The sequence below is a fragment of the Canis aureus genome, chromosome 7 (assembly GCF_053574225.1).
Source record: "Canis aureus isolate CA01 chromosome 7, VMU_Caureus_v.1.0, whole genome shotgun sequence".
NCBI classification, from domain to species: Eukaryota; Metazoa; Chordata; class Mammalia; order Carnivora; family Canidae; genus Canis; species Canis aureus.
In genome coordinates this window covers 62,614,147-62,628,974 of record NC_135617.1, presented here as the reverse complement: position 1 = coordinate 62,628,974, position 14,828 = coordinate 62,614,147, and the positions used below count along the sequence as shown (strand labels likewise).

At 42.2% G+C, this 14,828-nt stretch overlaps 1 protein-coding gene across 2 annotated transcripts; it reads right to left on the bottom strand.

The window, feature by feature from the left end:
* Positions 1–3,533: 3,533 nt before the first annotated feature.
* On the bottom strand, positions 3,534–13,082 carry TREM1 (triggering receptor expressed on myeloid cells 1). Of its 2 annotated transcripts, none has more exons than XM_077904083.1 (4): positions 12,961–13,082; positions 9,509–9,865; positions 7,337–7,541; positions 3,534–3,928 (listed from the first exon to the last, which is right to left on the bottom strand). In XM_077904083.1, exons 1-4 carry the CDS (start codon positions 13,007–13,009, stop codon positions 3,823–3,825), a joined length of 717 nt encoding a protein of 238 aa, XP_077760209.1. In that variant the 5' UTR covers positions 13,010–13,082; the 3' UTR covers positions 3,534–3,822. The 2 variants fall into 2 exon arrangements, with proteins under 2 accessions (XP_077760209.1, XP_077760210.1); XM_077904084.1 differs by having other exon boundaries at positions 12,935–13,072.
* Positions 13,083–14,828: the final 1,746 nt, after the last annotated feature.

Sequence of the window (14,828 nt, the reverse complement as noted above, 5' to 3'; positions counted from 1 at the left end):
AGAAATATGTGTTCAGTCATCCAGATAATTAAAACATATTAAAAGATATTTGGACTTCATCTATAGTTTCGGGATCGCATCTCCCAAAATCCATGAAATTTCCTAAGCTGTAAGAGCAGTGGGAGCTTCTTTTGTCACATTTGGTCTCTTGTCCTCAGTTTCTGAAAACACTTCAAAGCCATAAATGTGACATGAGTGTTTTGTTCATAACAAGCCCCTTTCTACCACACTTGAGTTTATGTCAGTGAATAAACTCTTGGAATTCCCAGAAAGATGGAGGCTGTTGCCTACGGAATCAACCTTGAAACTTTCAACCCCATCCCCTGATTTCTGGGGAAGAAGGAGGGGCTGGAGTTTGAATCAATCACCAATGACCAATACATTCATCAATCATGCCTATGTAATGAAACTTCCAGTAAAAAAAAAAAAAAACCAAAAATTGGGGAGTTCAGAGTGTATCCAGGCTAGGAAACCAGAATATTTCCATGTGCCACTGTGCTGGGCTCCAAACTCTATGGGGACAGAAACCGTTTTGTTCAGGACTTCACCTTATTTATTTATTCATCTGGCTGTTGAGTCATATCCTTTAATATTCTCTTATAAAATACGAGTAATCTAGTAAGTAAAATGTTTCTGAGCTTGGCAAGTTGCTCTAACAAATTAATGGAACCCAAAGAGGAGAGCACTGGGAACTCCTCTAGTAGGTGGACCAGAAGCACAAATGCTGCCACTGGCATCTAAAGACGAGGAGGGGGAGTCTTGTAGAACTGAGCCCTCAATCTGAAGAATCCGATTATATCTTTGGGTAAGTAGTATCAGAATTGAGTTGAATTAAAGGACACCTAGCTGGTGTCCAAGAATTGTTTGTTTGTATGAGAAACCCCCCCCCAACACACACACACACACACAGAGAGAGAGAGAGAGAGAGAGAGAGAAAGAGAGAGAGAGAGAGAGAGATGGGAATTGGGTGCAGAATCTAATCAGTGAACAGACCCTTTGACTGTCTTCTTCTATGACTTCAGCTGTGGCCTCTACTGTGTGCATTGTCTCTTGGTTTCACCAGTTAGATGTCTTTTTTAAAAGATTTACTTATTTATTTTAGAAGGAGAGAGAGAGAGAGAGGTGGGGAGGGTCAGAAGGAGAGAGACAATCTCAAGCAGGCTCCTCACTGAGCACAGAACCGTACCTGGAGCTTGATCCCCCAACCCTAAGATCATGACCCCAGACAAAACCCAGAGTTGGCTGCTTAACCAACTGAGCCACCTAGGCACCCCTCACCAGTTAGACTTCTGCAGGCTATCCCTGTGGGTTCTTGGTTCTCACTTTGCCTTCCTTCTCTGTCTGCCCTTTAACTGCCCTGTAGCTCTCATGCTCACCCATAAAATAGGCATTCAGACGTACCCATGTCTTGCAAACTCCAACAGATTTAAGTCAGGATTTTCTGATTTTCTACCTCTTCTGTTCTAAAGGAAGGGAGCCCCATTTGTGGGCTACTATCCCTGCTTCTCATGTGATACAAGGAGGAGAGACATTTAGACTTGACAAAACTCCTTTCCATTCTATATGGCTTTGAAGCCCTTAGTCCTCAGAAAAGGAACTCTAGCTTTTGTTCCTGTTAGTAAATAGTGACTTATTACTTATGTAGTCTCATTCTAGGCACATATTTCCTTTCTTAAATTTTTTTACTTAAAATTTTATTTTAATTCCAGTGTAGATAACATATGGTGCTATATTAGTTCCAGATGTACAATATAATGATTCAACAGTTCCATATATTACTCTGTGCTCATCAGGAGAGGCACTTAATCCCCATTACCTATTTTCCCCATCTCCGACCCACCTCCCTTCTGGTAACCATCAGTTTGTTCACTATAGTTAAGAGTCTGTCCCTTGGTTTGGCTCTCTCTTTTTTTTTCTTAGCTCATTTGTTTTGTTTCTTAAATTCCACATTGGAGTGAAATCATATGGTATTTGTCTTTCTCTGGCTAGCTTATTTCACTTAATATTATACTTTCTAGCTCCATCCATGTTGATGCAAATGACAAGATTTCATTCTTTTTTTATGGCTGAGTAATATTCAATTGTATGTATACACCACATCTTCTTTATCCATTCATCTACCAGTGAACAATCGGGGTCCTTCCATATTTTGGCTATTGTAAATAATGCTGTAATAAATATAGGGGTGCATGTACCCCTTTGAATTACTGTTTTTGTATTCGTTAGGTAAATACCCAGTAGTGTGATTCCTAGATCTTAGGGTAGTTCTATTTTTATTTTTTGAGGAACCTCCATACTGTTTTTCACAGTGGCTACACCAGTTTGCATTCCCATCAAGAGTGCACAAGGGCTCCTTTTTTTCCACATCCTCGCCAACACTTGCTGTTTCTTCAGTTTTTTATTTTAACCATTCTGACAGGTGTACAGAAAAACAAAATGCTGTTGGTATTTTGATAAGGGTTGCATTAAATTTGTAGATTGCTTTGAGTAGTATAGACATCTTAACAATATTTCTTCTCCCAATCCATGAGCATGGAATATCTTTCTATTTCTTTGTGTCATCTGCAATTTCTTTCAACAATGTTTTATAGGTTTTAAAGTATAGATTTTTCATCCCCTCTGGTTATTTTTTTCCTAGGTATCTTATTATTTCTGGTGTAATTATAAATGGGATTATTTTCTTAATTTCTCTTTCTACTGCTTCATTTTTAGTGCATAATGCATAGGAATGCAGTGGATTTCTGTACATTGATTTTGTATCCTGGAACTTTAATGAATTCTTTAATCAGTTCTAGCAGCTTTTTGGTAGAATCTTTAGGATTTTCTATATAGAACATCATGTTGTCTACACATAGTGGAAATTTTACTTCTTCCTTACCAACTTGGATGCCTTTTATTTCTTTCTGTTGTCTGATTGCTGCAGCTAGGACTTCCAGTACTATGTTTAATAAAAGTGGTAAGAGTGGACATCCGTGTCTTGTTCCTCACCTTAGGGGAAAAGCTCAGTTTTCCCCTACTGAGTATAATGTTAGCTCTGGGTTTTTTATAGAAGGCCTTTATTTTGTTGAGGTATGTTTCTAGTCGCATACCTCATGGGTATGTTCTGAGGATTCAGTGATAGTGTACCCTTGATAATGCATGTGATCAACAAATGAGATTCTCTATCAGTCCTATGTTTTGGACTCCATCTCATCCAGTATTTTCCCAGGATACAACCTCTTGTTAACTTGTTTTCTCTTTCCTAAATTTAGAATTCTCACCGTGATGTCATTTCTTCTTCTTAATCCATGCTTTTCAAATCCCTTCTCTGGGAATGTGGGAGAGGACCACAGATGAAGAGAGAAACCCAAGCATCTGATTCTAGAGAAGAGGAAGGCCCAGAGGTAGGGAGAACAGGATGTTTCTGTAGTAGGAGCTCTGTCTAGATCAGGCAAAAACGTTATAGCCCAGGGGAAGAACAAGGGCAGAATTAGCAGCAGTGCCCTCTGTACCTCACAACCCCCATGAGACAGCAACAGTAAAGAACATTGAAGAACATTAAATAAACATCTCTTTATTTAAGGCAAATCCTGAACCACTAGAACAGGCATGTTTGCAGCTCTATCTTCTCTTCTGAGCGGGCAAAACACATACCCAATGTTATTAATGTAATGAGGAGAGCTGGCAGGGTGAGAAGGTGGGACCTGAGCCTTAGAAATAACCTGTTACAGATTCAACTCATGTCATTGCCCTTCCTTCCCTTCCCCCTCACAGCTCTCCTCCAGGACAATTGCCAGAGGGATGTAGTTAGAAGTCAGAGGTCATTCTCATGGCTTCACCAGCCTAGGGTCCAAATGACCTCTGTGTGACAGCAATCAGGACAGTGAAGACCAGGCTCTTGCTCAGGAATCCACACAGCACAAGAATGACAATGTTGATCACAGAGAACCTGGGGGAAAGAAGAGTTGTAAGTTGTCGCTACTCTGGCATGCCTCATACCTGAGTATTTACAGAAGTCCTTCATGCCCCTTCTCTTATTTGCTTACGCCCTTCTAGCACCTGTCCCCATACTGACTGGTCCTGTGCCTTTAGTGTGTCCCATTGCCTAAAACTACTGACTGGAAATATGTTAGTGAAGAGCATAGGGCCCATGTGCAGAAGAGGCACCGGGGAGAAGAGGCAGGCTTCTTAGGACTCTCTTCCTCACTGGGATGCAGTAGAGAGTGAAGGCTCAGCAAGGAATCCTAGTTTGTAGTCCCAGCAGCATGGTTTGCTTCCTGAAAGGGCTCTGGCCTTTCATGGCTCTGGCCTGTTTCCTCATCTGTAAACAGAAGAATCTAATCCTTGCCCAAATCTCTTCATGAACTTTTACAGATTTTAGCATAATGGTTCTAAAAGTTCTGAGATAGCATTTGTGGATACCATAAGAAGAGATACCATGAGTGAGGAAACATGGCCTATCTATACTCAGTGATATGCATACAGATTATAGCACAACCAATCTGCATGATAGGACACGGGGCAAAAAGAGAAATAGGTGACAGTAAAACAAACAGAAACCTAGATATTCACCTAATGTTATATACAAATTTAACATCTAAGGAATTTGGCAGCCCAGGAGGTAGGCAAGGATTGTTTATTTTATTATTATTATTTTTGCGTGTGTGTGAGTGGGCAAAGCGATAGAAGTTTATTAAGCAGAACTACAGAGAAAGCTCTCAAAAGTGAGAGAGGTCCCGACAGGGTTGCCCAGGATTATTTAATAAATAATCACGTGGTATCTGGATTGTAATATGAAGAAAAAGTCATCTTTTATATAATTTATACCATTTAGCAAAATACACCCCCACCCCCAAGATGGACTAAAGATTTAAATAAAATGAAAAACAAAACACCCACAAACACCTAGAAACGTCACCAGAAAATAGAATCAAGCACATTAAGGAATAAAGCAAAGCAATAATTTAAAAATCAACACATTTACCCACACAAAACTTAAAATCAAATGTATGAGTTCGCAAAGGGGGAAATGACAGAATGGTGACAGAAAGCAGCAAAGGCCCCTTTCTGCTGAAGTCCCTGTGGGCCTGTAGCACTGTCCTCCCTGTTTTCCTTGTCCTCCATGTCCTCCATCACCTGGAACTACATATCCCAGCGGCTGGTCAAGTTCAACCCCTGGCAGCTCCTGGCCCCTCATGGTTAGTGTAGCGCCATCCACAGCACAGATGCAGTCCACTTCTCCAAGGCGCAGCTCAGCTTGACCTTCAAGTCTCCTCTGTCCTCTCAGCCCTTTCACATATTCATGTGTGGAGCTCCTGGAGGGTGTCCACTTTTGAGAGCCAGCACGCACCCCTTTCTGAGGCTGCACACAGGCCACCAGACCACCGTCCCCACTCCAGGGCCTGAAATTCATATGCCCCTGGGCTGCCCCTAACAGAGGATTGGGAATTCAGGCGTATAAATACTCCAGCTCCCCCAGCCTCTGATATAGACAAGTCCCGTGGTCCTCCAGAACTGCCCTTCAGGACTGAGCCCCAAAGACTCAGCTTGGTGATGACACACTTGCTAAGCTTCCTTCTCTCCTGGTCTCACTTCCCTGATGTATTTACCTGAGGTCATTTCCTACATTTGTACAAGACTTTCCCCACTGCTTGCTTCCAGGGAACCCACCCTAAGACAGAGTGACAGTGGCTCCCTCTGAGGTGCTCCCCACCCCATCCATTCCCAGATTAGAAGCCCCCTTCTTCCATTACCTAGGCAAACAGCTCCCTGTACTAAAACATTTCTTTTTCAAACAGCTTGGTGGCTTCTGCTTCCCTGATTGGATTCTGACTGATAGAATAGTTTATATTATTAATAAATAAAGTTAATAGAAGAGGTGCAGCCTCTATGTGGGTAATAGTATGTACTCTCAATTTATATGCTGGAAAACCAAAGTAACTTTTAAAAAGAAAAATGTTGATTCTCACTGGATTGTTTACTTAGTCCACAAAGATTTAATAAGCACCTATTATATACCAGGCACTGGCGCCAGCAAAACAGTTGTTGGGGAAGTGGTGGGGGCGGTGGGAGGGGACAAAGTTCAGAGAGGCACTGCCTCTACCTTTGTAGAGCTCCTAGTCCATAGTAAGAGAGAAATGAAAACAAGTGCCAGTTCACATCAAATTTAGTAGAAATATTTTCCAAATCCCTGTAGGCAAAGGATCCCTGTGGTGACAACTGCTTTACTTATATATTATGGATCACAACACAAATTGTTTCCAAACTTTGGAGGATATTTGGCAATATGTTTATAGAGCAATATAAACATTCATATTCTCTTAAGGGAATTTCCTTTGAATAAATAATTTAAAAGAAAAAAGACATCTGCAAAAATGTTCATCTCAAAGTTATCAATACCATAAAAAATTAAAACAATCTCAGCGTCTAAAGCAAGTCAAGATGTAAGTCATGGCTGGTTCATTGAGCAAAGGATGCATTTGTTGAGATTATAATCATGAACTCTAGGTAGCAACATCAAAGGATAGTTTTAGCATAGAAAAATAATAGCAATGTTTATAATTATAATTACTGCTATATTAAATATGTATGAACATGAATAAAGACTACAAAGAGAATGTGGAGATCAGACATGTTAGATTAGTAGGAATATGGATGAATATTTCTCTGTTAATTCAATATTTAATAATCAACACATTCAAAGGTAAGTCAACATTTAATAAGAAACTGTAAAGAGGGTTTTGCATGCAAAGTTAATGGTTCTTAGCTTTGCCTGCACGTTAAGAAATCTCCTGAGGATCTCATAAAAAATACTGAGACCAGCCCCATCTCCAGAAGTCCTGGTCTACAGGAGGGCACATGCATCAGTATTAAACACAAACCAAAGCAAAAGCAAACACTCCGGTAATCCTAACATGCTGCAGCCACTGAGAGCAGTTGGGCTAGATTATCATTTCCAGCTCTGCATTTTCTAGCCTCCCTATAGACAAGCTACAAAGAGTTCATGACTCACCTAAAGTCACACAGCCAGCCAATCTGGCTGCTATTAGAACCCAGGGGCCCTTACTCCACTATACCATTAGGCTGATGGGGTTGGCTGAGACCTACTGGAATTCAGCAAAGACATCCTTTCTCTCTTCTTGCTCCTCTAGTGTGCAAGAAAACAAGGTGAGCCAGGAAGAATGAGCAGTCTCACCAACAGTCTCTTCCCATTCTAGCACTACCCCCTTCCTCCCCAGGGATATTTCACCAGAATTAGGTGACTCAAGTCTGTCCTGCCCTCCCCACAACCCCATCCATCATTCCCCACAGCTTCTCAAGCACATGGACTCAGAATTAAACGAATAGGGCCAGAGACCTGAAACCATAGCTGGTGACATTCGTCACATTTGTGATGTTGACTCCAAAGTCAGGAGAGGAGGTGTCAGCAGTTGATTTGGGTGGGAGTTGGGTCACAGTCCTGGGGCTGGCAAGAAGCGTGCTCTGGGCCTTGGTAGTGGTAGGAGGATGGGTGGAAATCTGAGCCAAGTTCTGGGTAGGACTCTTGTCTGATGCAGTGATGCCTAAAGGATCAGCAAGAAGACACATTGAGTAAATGTATGGATAAGTTGATGATGAATTTTTGGGAAGTGGGTTGGTAGATGGAAGCATGGAATATTACTCAGCCATTAGAAACGACAAATACCCACCATTTGCTTCGAGGTGGATGGAACTGGAAGGTATTATGCTGAGTGAAATAAGTCAATCAGAGAAGGACAAACATTATATTGTCTCATTCATTTGGGGAATATAAAAAATAGTGAAAGGGAATAAAGGGGAAAGCAGAGAAAATGAGTGAAAATATCAGTGAGGATGACAGAACATGAGAGACTCCTAACTCTGAGAAACGAACAAGGGGTGGTGAAAGGGGAGGTGGGCGGGGGGTTGGGGTGACTGGGTGACAGGCACTGAGGGGGGCACTTGGCAGGATGAGCACTGGGTGTTATGCTATATGTTGGCAAACTGAACTCCAATAAAAAAATTTAAAAAGAAGAAAGAAAGAAAGAAAGAAAGAAAGAAAGAAAGAAAGAAAGAAAGAAAAAGAAAAAGAAGAAGAAGAAGAAGAAGAAGAAGAAGAAGAAGAAGAAGAAAGAAGGAAGGAAGGAAGGAAGGAAGGAAGGAAGGAAGGAAGGAAGAAAGAAAGAAAGAAAGAAAGAAAGAAAGAAAGAAAGAAAGAAAGAGAGGAAGATGAATAGAAGGAAGGCAGGAAGGCAGGCAGCCAGGAAGGAAGGGAGAGAGGGAGGGAGGAGGGAAGGAAGGATGGATAGGTGGCAAGGCAAATGAAATTGAGGAGGGCAATGAACATGGCCATTCATGAAGCAAGTTTTTCCTTTGCTAAGATTAGAAAATTAGTGTGAAGTCAGCCTGGGTCAGAGACAGGAAAAAGGAAAGAACTAAGGAAGAAAGGCAGAGAAGGGAAGAGAGACAGAGACAGAGACAGAGAGAAAAGAGGAGGAGGGAGGAAGGTGGTTAAGGAGGAAGAGTGGGGAAATAAAAGAATTCAAGCTATTCCTATCACTGGAAATGCACTTGCCTGCTATTCTTCACCACGTTCTTCAAGAACAACTTGCTGATTACTCAAACTTGTACCATTCTCTGCCTTGTCCTCACCTGAACCTGTAGCATATTGCTTTTTAAATTATCTATTATTAATATATTGCATATGAATTTTATCTCCCTTAGGGTTAGGATTCTCCAGGTGCCAGAAACTTGAGCCTTCTTCTCTTTCCTCTCCTTAATTTCCCTAGTTAACATCTACTGAGGCCCTACTATGTGCCAGGTACCACATTAGTTGCTAGGGATACAGAGCTGAGAAAGGCACAGGTTCTTTTACTCAGAGATGAACATGGGAGGCATTTAAGTAAACTGGCGACTACTACCCAGTGAGACAGCATCATCTATGAGAGGGGACATGAAGTGAGCTATGTAGCTTTGCTACCAAAAGTGGGGGCCATGGACCAGCCTCAGCAGCAGCAGCAGCACCTACAAGCATATCAGAAATGTGGAATCTAGGTCCCATCCTAGACCTATTATATCAGAGGCTGCTTTTGAAATAAGATCCCCAGGTGGTTTGTACCCACAGTAAAGTCTGAGAAGCACTGCTTTTGGAAGCACACAGGAAGGCCATCAAATGGACCCTTCGGAAGGAGATAATGGATCACAGAGGCATCCCCCCAAAAAAATTTCCATTTGGAAATCTAAAGAATGAGACTAAATTATCCAAGTCTATCACTCATGTTTCACTATACCCCATTTCTTACAATAGCACCTCAAATTAAGCTCTGCTACCCCAAGAGGAATCCCATACATAGAAGCCCCTTCTTACTTTTGGGCCAAATGCATCTCAATGACCTCAAATGAGAGACAAGGAGCTTTTGGGAGAGGCCAGGCTGCTAGAAATTCTGAGCCACAGCCTTAGTGGTGCTACCAACACTGCCTATACCCTCACCTGGCCTGGCTCTCCCCCATTCTCCTATACCAGATCACTCACCCTTGGTCACCACCAGGCGGACACGGGGGTACAGGATGTCAGGGTTCTTCTGAGGGTGGTAGATCACACACTGATACAGTCCTGAATCCTCCACTTGAAGATTAGTCATTTGGACGTTCAGGATGGCCTCGCTGGGGATGTCTTCTAGGAAGTACCTGCCTCTCTGGACTTGACTGGTATCCCCTGAAACATTCTCTGTGAAAATCAGTGTCAGGGGCTTCTCTCTATCCATAAGCTTCTGCCAAGCTTTCTGGCTATAGGTGTACTTCCAGGTGGAGGTGGTACATTTCATATTCAGGGTGCCTCCCTCTGCTAAGACATACTTTATTTCATCTGGTTCAGTTGTAGCTTGGAGTTCTGTAGGTAGGGAATAAGAGTTAGACTCTATGAGGAATAGTTTTCCTCTCTTTGGAAAAAAAAAGAGAGAAATCACCTCTCTTTCTTGTTCAACCACTCATTTTTCAGATGAGATCCTCAAGGCCTCCAGAGAACATGCAAACTTCCCTGCAAGCCAGCACTAGATCCCAGATCTTTTTACAGGACTCCTGTTCTTACTCCAAGAACTAGACTGCATATTTTTTGTGCAAACTTTCATTGTTTTGAAAGGGAAAAATTGTTTTTGAAAGGGAAAAATTGCCTGATTGGAGGCAGAACACGGTACATGTGCCAAGACCATGAGTGATAGGGGTATAATGGAAGGGAAGATTATAGAGGACATACAAGGTGATGAGTAGATGTGAAGACATGGTAATAATGGACAGTGATTCCACTAAACAGCTAGGAAAACTGCGTCTAAGTAGGGGAAGGAGATCTATTCTGGTCTAGTCCAAGGGAGCTTTGCCAATGGGAAGACCAAGTTGAGAAGAAGTAAGATCTTGATCTGTGTTTTTGGCGACACAACAAGGCTCTATAACTTATCCACGAGGTCTACAGAATATTCACTCAAGCCTGGGTTACTTTCTTCCGTGGAAACCACCAAATAATGGACTGGACAGTAATGTTGGGTCAAACTGAGGGTCAGGCTACCAGTACCTACAACCACTACTCTTATTATTAATACTACTACACGTGCACATGCACACACACACACACACACACAATTTTATCCTTGGGCAGTAGCTCTGAAAATGCCCATTGAAAAATGCCAATCACGACCCCTTTAACAAAGCCCCTGCGCTATCATCACAGCCCACCTATGGACTCCTAAGGATTTTGAAAATGAAACCAGGCCAATTCTTCTGGGACCAGACTGTTTCTAAGGAAATCTAAAAAACAAGCTTCCTGGAAAGTCATCTGAATTCTGGTCAGAAATTCTGCTCCAAGAGACAGGCAAACGGAGGCTGAAGGCTATCTTAAGCCAACCGTGGCTCACTCATTCACTCACTCATTCATCAATCAGTGGCTAAGAGACTACTGTGTGCAAGGCACTGTGTTGGGCTCTGAGAAAGATACACACCTCCTCTCTCCACCCTCTGTAACATTAATGTAAAATGTTATAGATAAGTTATTTGTCAACTCCCTGGGCAAAGTGGATAGTATGGTCTAAATGTGTGTGTTCCCCGCAAAAGTCATATATTGAAATCCAAACCCCCAAGGTGATAATGTTAGGAGGTGGAGCCTTTGGGAGACGATTGGGTCATGATTGACCTTACAAAAAGGATTAGTGCCCTTATAAAAGGGGATGCAGAGAGCACCCTCACCCCGTCCACCCAGGGAGGACATAGTGAGAAGTCCACAGTCTGCAATCCAGAAGAGGGCCTTCACCAAAACCCAACCAAACTGGCAGCATGATCTTGAGCTTCCAGCCTCCAAAACTGTGAGAAATAAATGCCTGTTGCTTATAAGCCACCCAGTCTGTGGTATTTTGTGATAGCGGCCCAGGTCGACAAAGAGAGTAGGAGTTACAGGAGTCTGAGACTGTGCACAAACTTGCCTATCTCTTGTGAAAGAAGACAGCGAGGACTCAGCACTGAAGTACTATCTGCATGCCATTTCTTGCACCACTGCAAGAAAGGAATTCCTTATGTTAATAAAAAAGAATAACAACTTCCTTCTATTGCTGTTTTTAAAAGTACTAGCTCATGTAATCTTCCTAACTTTATCGTTAAGCTTCATATTTTATAAGGTTGATACTACCATTATTCCTATTTCAGAGAAAAGGAAATTGAGGCACAGAAAGGTTATTTAACAACTCAGAGGTTATTAAGTGATTTGCCCAAAGTTCCACAATAGAAAGTGATAGAGTCAGGATTCAAACCTGGCTAGTCTGACCCCAGACTCAGCTTTAAACCCCAGAGCTGTGTTGCCCAAGGCAGCTGTCTCGTTGAGATGAGAGCAGTCCCAGCCCACGCCTGAATAGGTACCTAATGATTCTGTTCCTTAGGATACAGGAGTTAGAAGGAGATTTTAGGTTATCCCAAAGCCACCCTCATAGGACCCAATGAAATATATATCACGGGCTTTCTTGAACACAAGTACACAAGCATCTACCCTCCATCTTCTCCTAGTTCTGCTTTGGAAAAAAACATGATTATGACACAAGTGAATGAGAACCAAGCTCCCATCTGCCTATATGAGTTATTACCCCAGCTCCAAGCAGGCTTAAAGTGCCATGTGTGTGCAGGCTCTGCAAGGTGACCTTGCTCAAAGTAGTAGGTTCCTGGAAAGCACCTTTTCTCTGTAATCTTCATGTCTTTCCACAACAAACTCTTCTTTTTACTTGTTATTGACATTTTCCCTCTCTTTGTTTTTTTTTTCCCCAATTTATTCATAAGGATTAGGAGGGGAACAACTAAAGTCCCAAATGCTTCCATCTTTAGGAAAAGTGTGAGCTGTACAAGAGAAGTGAGGGTGTGGTGATGGGGCAAACCTGCAAAGCCAGGACAACAACACCTCCAACAGCAGCAGACAATGGCAGCCTGGAGTCACAGCCCCCAGGAAAGTGAGCATCAAGCCCCCTCTTTTCCTTTCTGTTCTGCTATTCCTCAGCACTAGCAGATTTCCTGGCCCACAGTAGGCTCCTGGGAAATACTTGTTGAATGAATTATGTCTTTTGGGGTTAATAGACGGTCACATCAAAAGCACAAATATAACATTTGAAACAAAACTTCAAATGCAAACAAAATTATTTCGGATCATGTCAGGTTTAGATTTGCTCTAGCATTTTCCAATCCAGAGTTGTGTCTATCTTTGCCAACATCAAAATGCACAGATATCCTGTTTCCCTAATTCACCCGTTCTATTTCTGTTCTCAAGGCCATATACAGTCTCCTGTTCTGTTAAGTTTGGGTAGAGAGACCCAGTCTGGCAAGTCTTCTGGTTGGCTCTATGCTGGGTAGCCACATCCTCCCCACCCCCCAGAGCTTCCAAAGAAAAGGGAAGCTTTTCTCATGGTGGGATCTCCGAGGTTTGGGGCAGAGGCCTCACCTGCTCATGCCTCTTCCTCGCCTCACCTGAGATGAAGAGCAACCAGAGCAGCTCCCAGAGCCTGGCCTTCCTCATCCTTCATGTGCGCCAACACCAGCTGGCACTGATGTGCCTGGGACACTCTAACCTCGAAGCTCCAGAAAGTTGCACAACAGGATATGAAGCCATTCTTGGGAGGTGCTGAGGTTGATGCTCTGTTTTCGTCATCGGTTGTCTTGGCTCCAGATGTTAGGGACAACACAGAAACCCAGAGATAGGGTTTGAGTGTAGCCTTTTCTGAATTCCAGTTTCCTGATCTCTGGGAATAATGACAATTACCTTTTCAAACAATCTCACAAAATTTTAGTGAGAATAATACTTTTGTGTTAGCAAAAGTGAGGCATCACTATTATCAGGGTACTAGAGGGCCACCTTGCCCTCTTGAGGCCAGCTCTTAATCCAATCCAGTTCAGTGTAATTAGAGTGCCAAACATGGGAGGGATGGGTTGGGATAATAATGCCTTGCTTTTAGGGTTATTGTGAGGATAAAATGGGGGTCCTTATGGAAAGCACTCAGTACTGTACTCAACATACATAGTTTTTTACACTCTCTCCCTACTCACCCCCACCCTGATTTCCTTGGCTTTTTCTGACTCGAGGCTTACCCCCTCTTTACTGGGATGGCCCACATCATACATTTGCCCTGAGCCTCCTGTCATAGACCTGGCCTCAGAGCTCATGGAAGTGTAGGAAGCCCCCTAAATTATTTGAGATGACATGGCAGCCATTAAACAAGAATAGACTTAGAAACAGAGTGACACAGGACAGGACAGTGATGAAAGAAGGAAAAATTCAGCAGTTGCCATACCAGAAACAATAAAAGGCAGATTTGACAATGTGAAAAATCAATAACAAAAAAGATTCACTTCAGAAATACTCCCAAATGTTGGGCAGCCCCAGTGGCTCAGCGCTTTAGCGCCGCCTTCAGTCCAGGGCATGATCCTGGAGACCCTGGATGGAGTCCCAGGACAGGCTCCCTGCATGGAGCCTGCTTCTCCCTCTGCCTCTCTCTCTCTGTCTCTCATGAATAAATGAATAAAATCTTAAAAAAAAAATACTCCCAAATGTAAAACAAATATAAGCATTTTGAAGATCTCAGAAATATATTAGAGGAAAAGTCCTAAAAAACTAATAAATAATTTACAAATAAGAGATGTTTTTGAAGTATAATATGAAACAGTGGATCATAAATGAGGATAAAAATGTATATTAAAAAAATACTTTCAGGGATCCCTGGGTGGCGCAGCGGTTTGGCGCCTGCCTTTGGCCCAGGGCGCGATCATGGAGACCCGGGATCGAATCCCACGTCAGGCTCCCGGTGCATGGAGCCTCCTTCTCCCTCTGCCTGTGTCTCTGCCTCTCCTTCTGCCTGTGTCTCTGCCTCTCTCTCTCTCTCTGTGTGACTATCATAAATAAATAAAAATTAAAAAAATACTTTCAGTGTAGTATGGCAACTGAAGAATACCATATTGAAAATTTAGAAGTTGCTAAGAGAAGATACCTAAAAAATTCTCATCACACAAAATAATTCAGTAACTATGTAGGTGAGAAATGTTAACCAGATTTGCTGTGGTGATCATTTTGTAATAATACAAATATTGAATTATTATGTTGTACATCTGAAACTGATATGTGTGAATTATACTTCAATTAAAAAAACACTTTCTAGATCTGAAAAGAAATCTGCAATTTGAAGCTGAAAGTCCAACAGGAACAAGAAAAAATTCATGAGACCAAAGAAGTTTCCAGGTGAAAATTGTCTAATTTAAATAAAAAGATTCCTTGCAAACTGGTACAGCCACTCTGGAAAATAGTATGGAGGTTCCTCAAAAAGTTAAAAATACAACTACCCTTT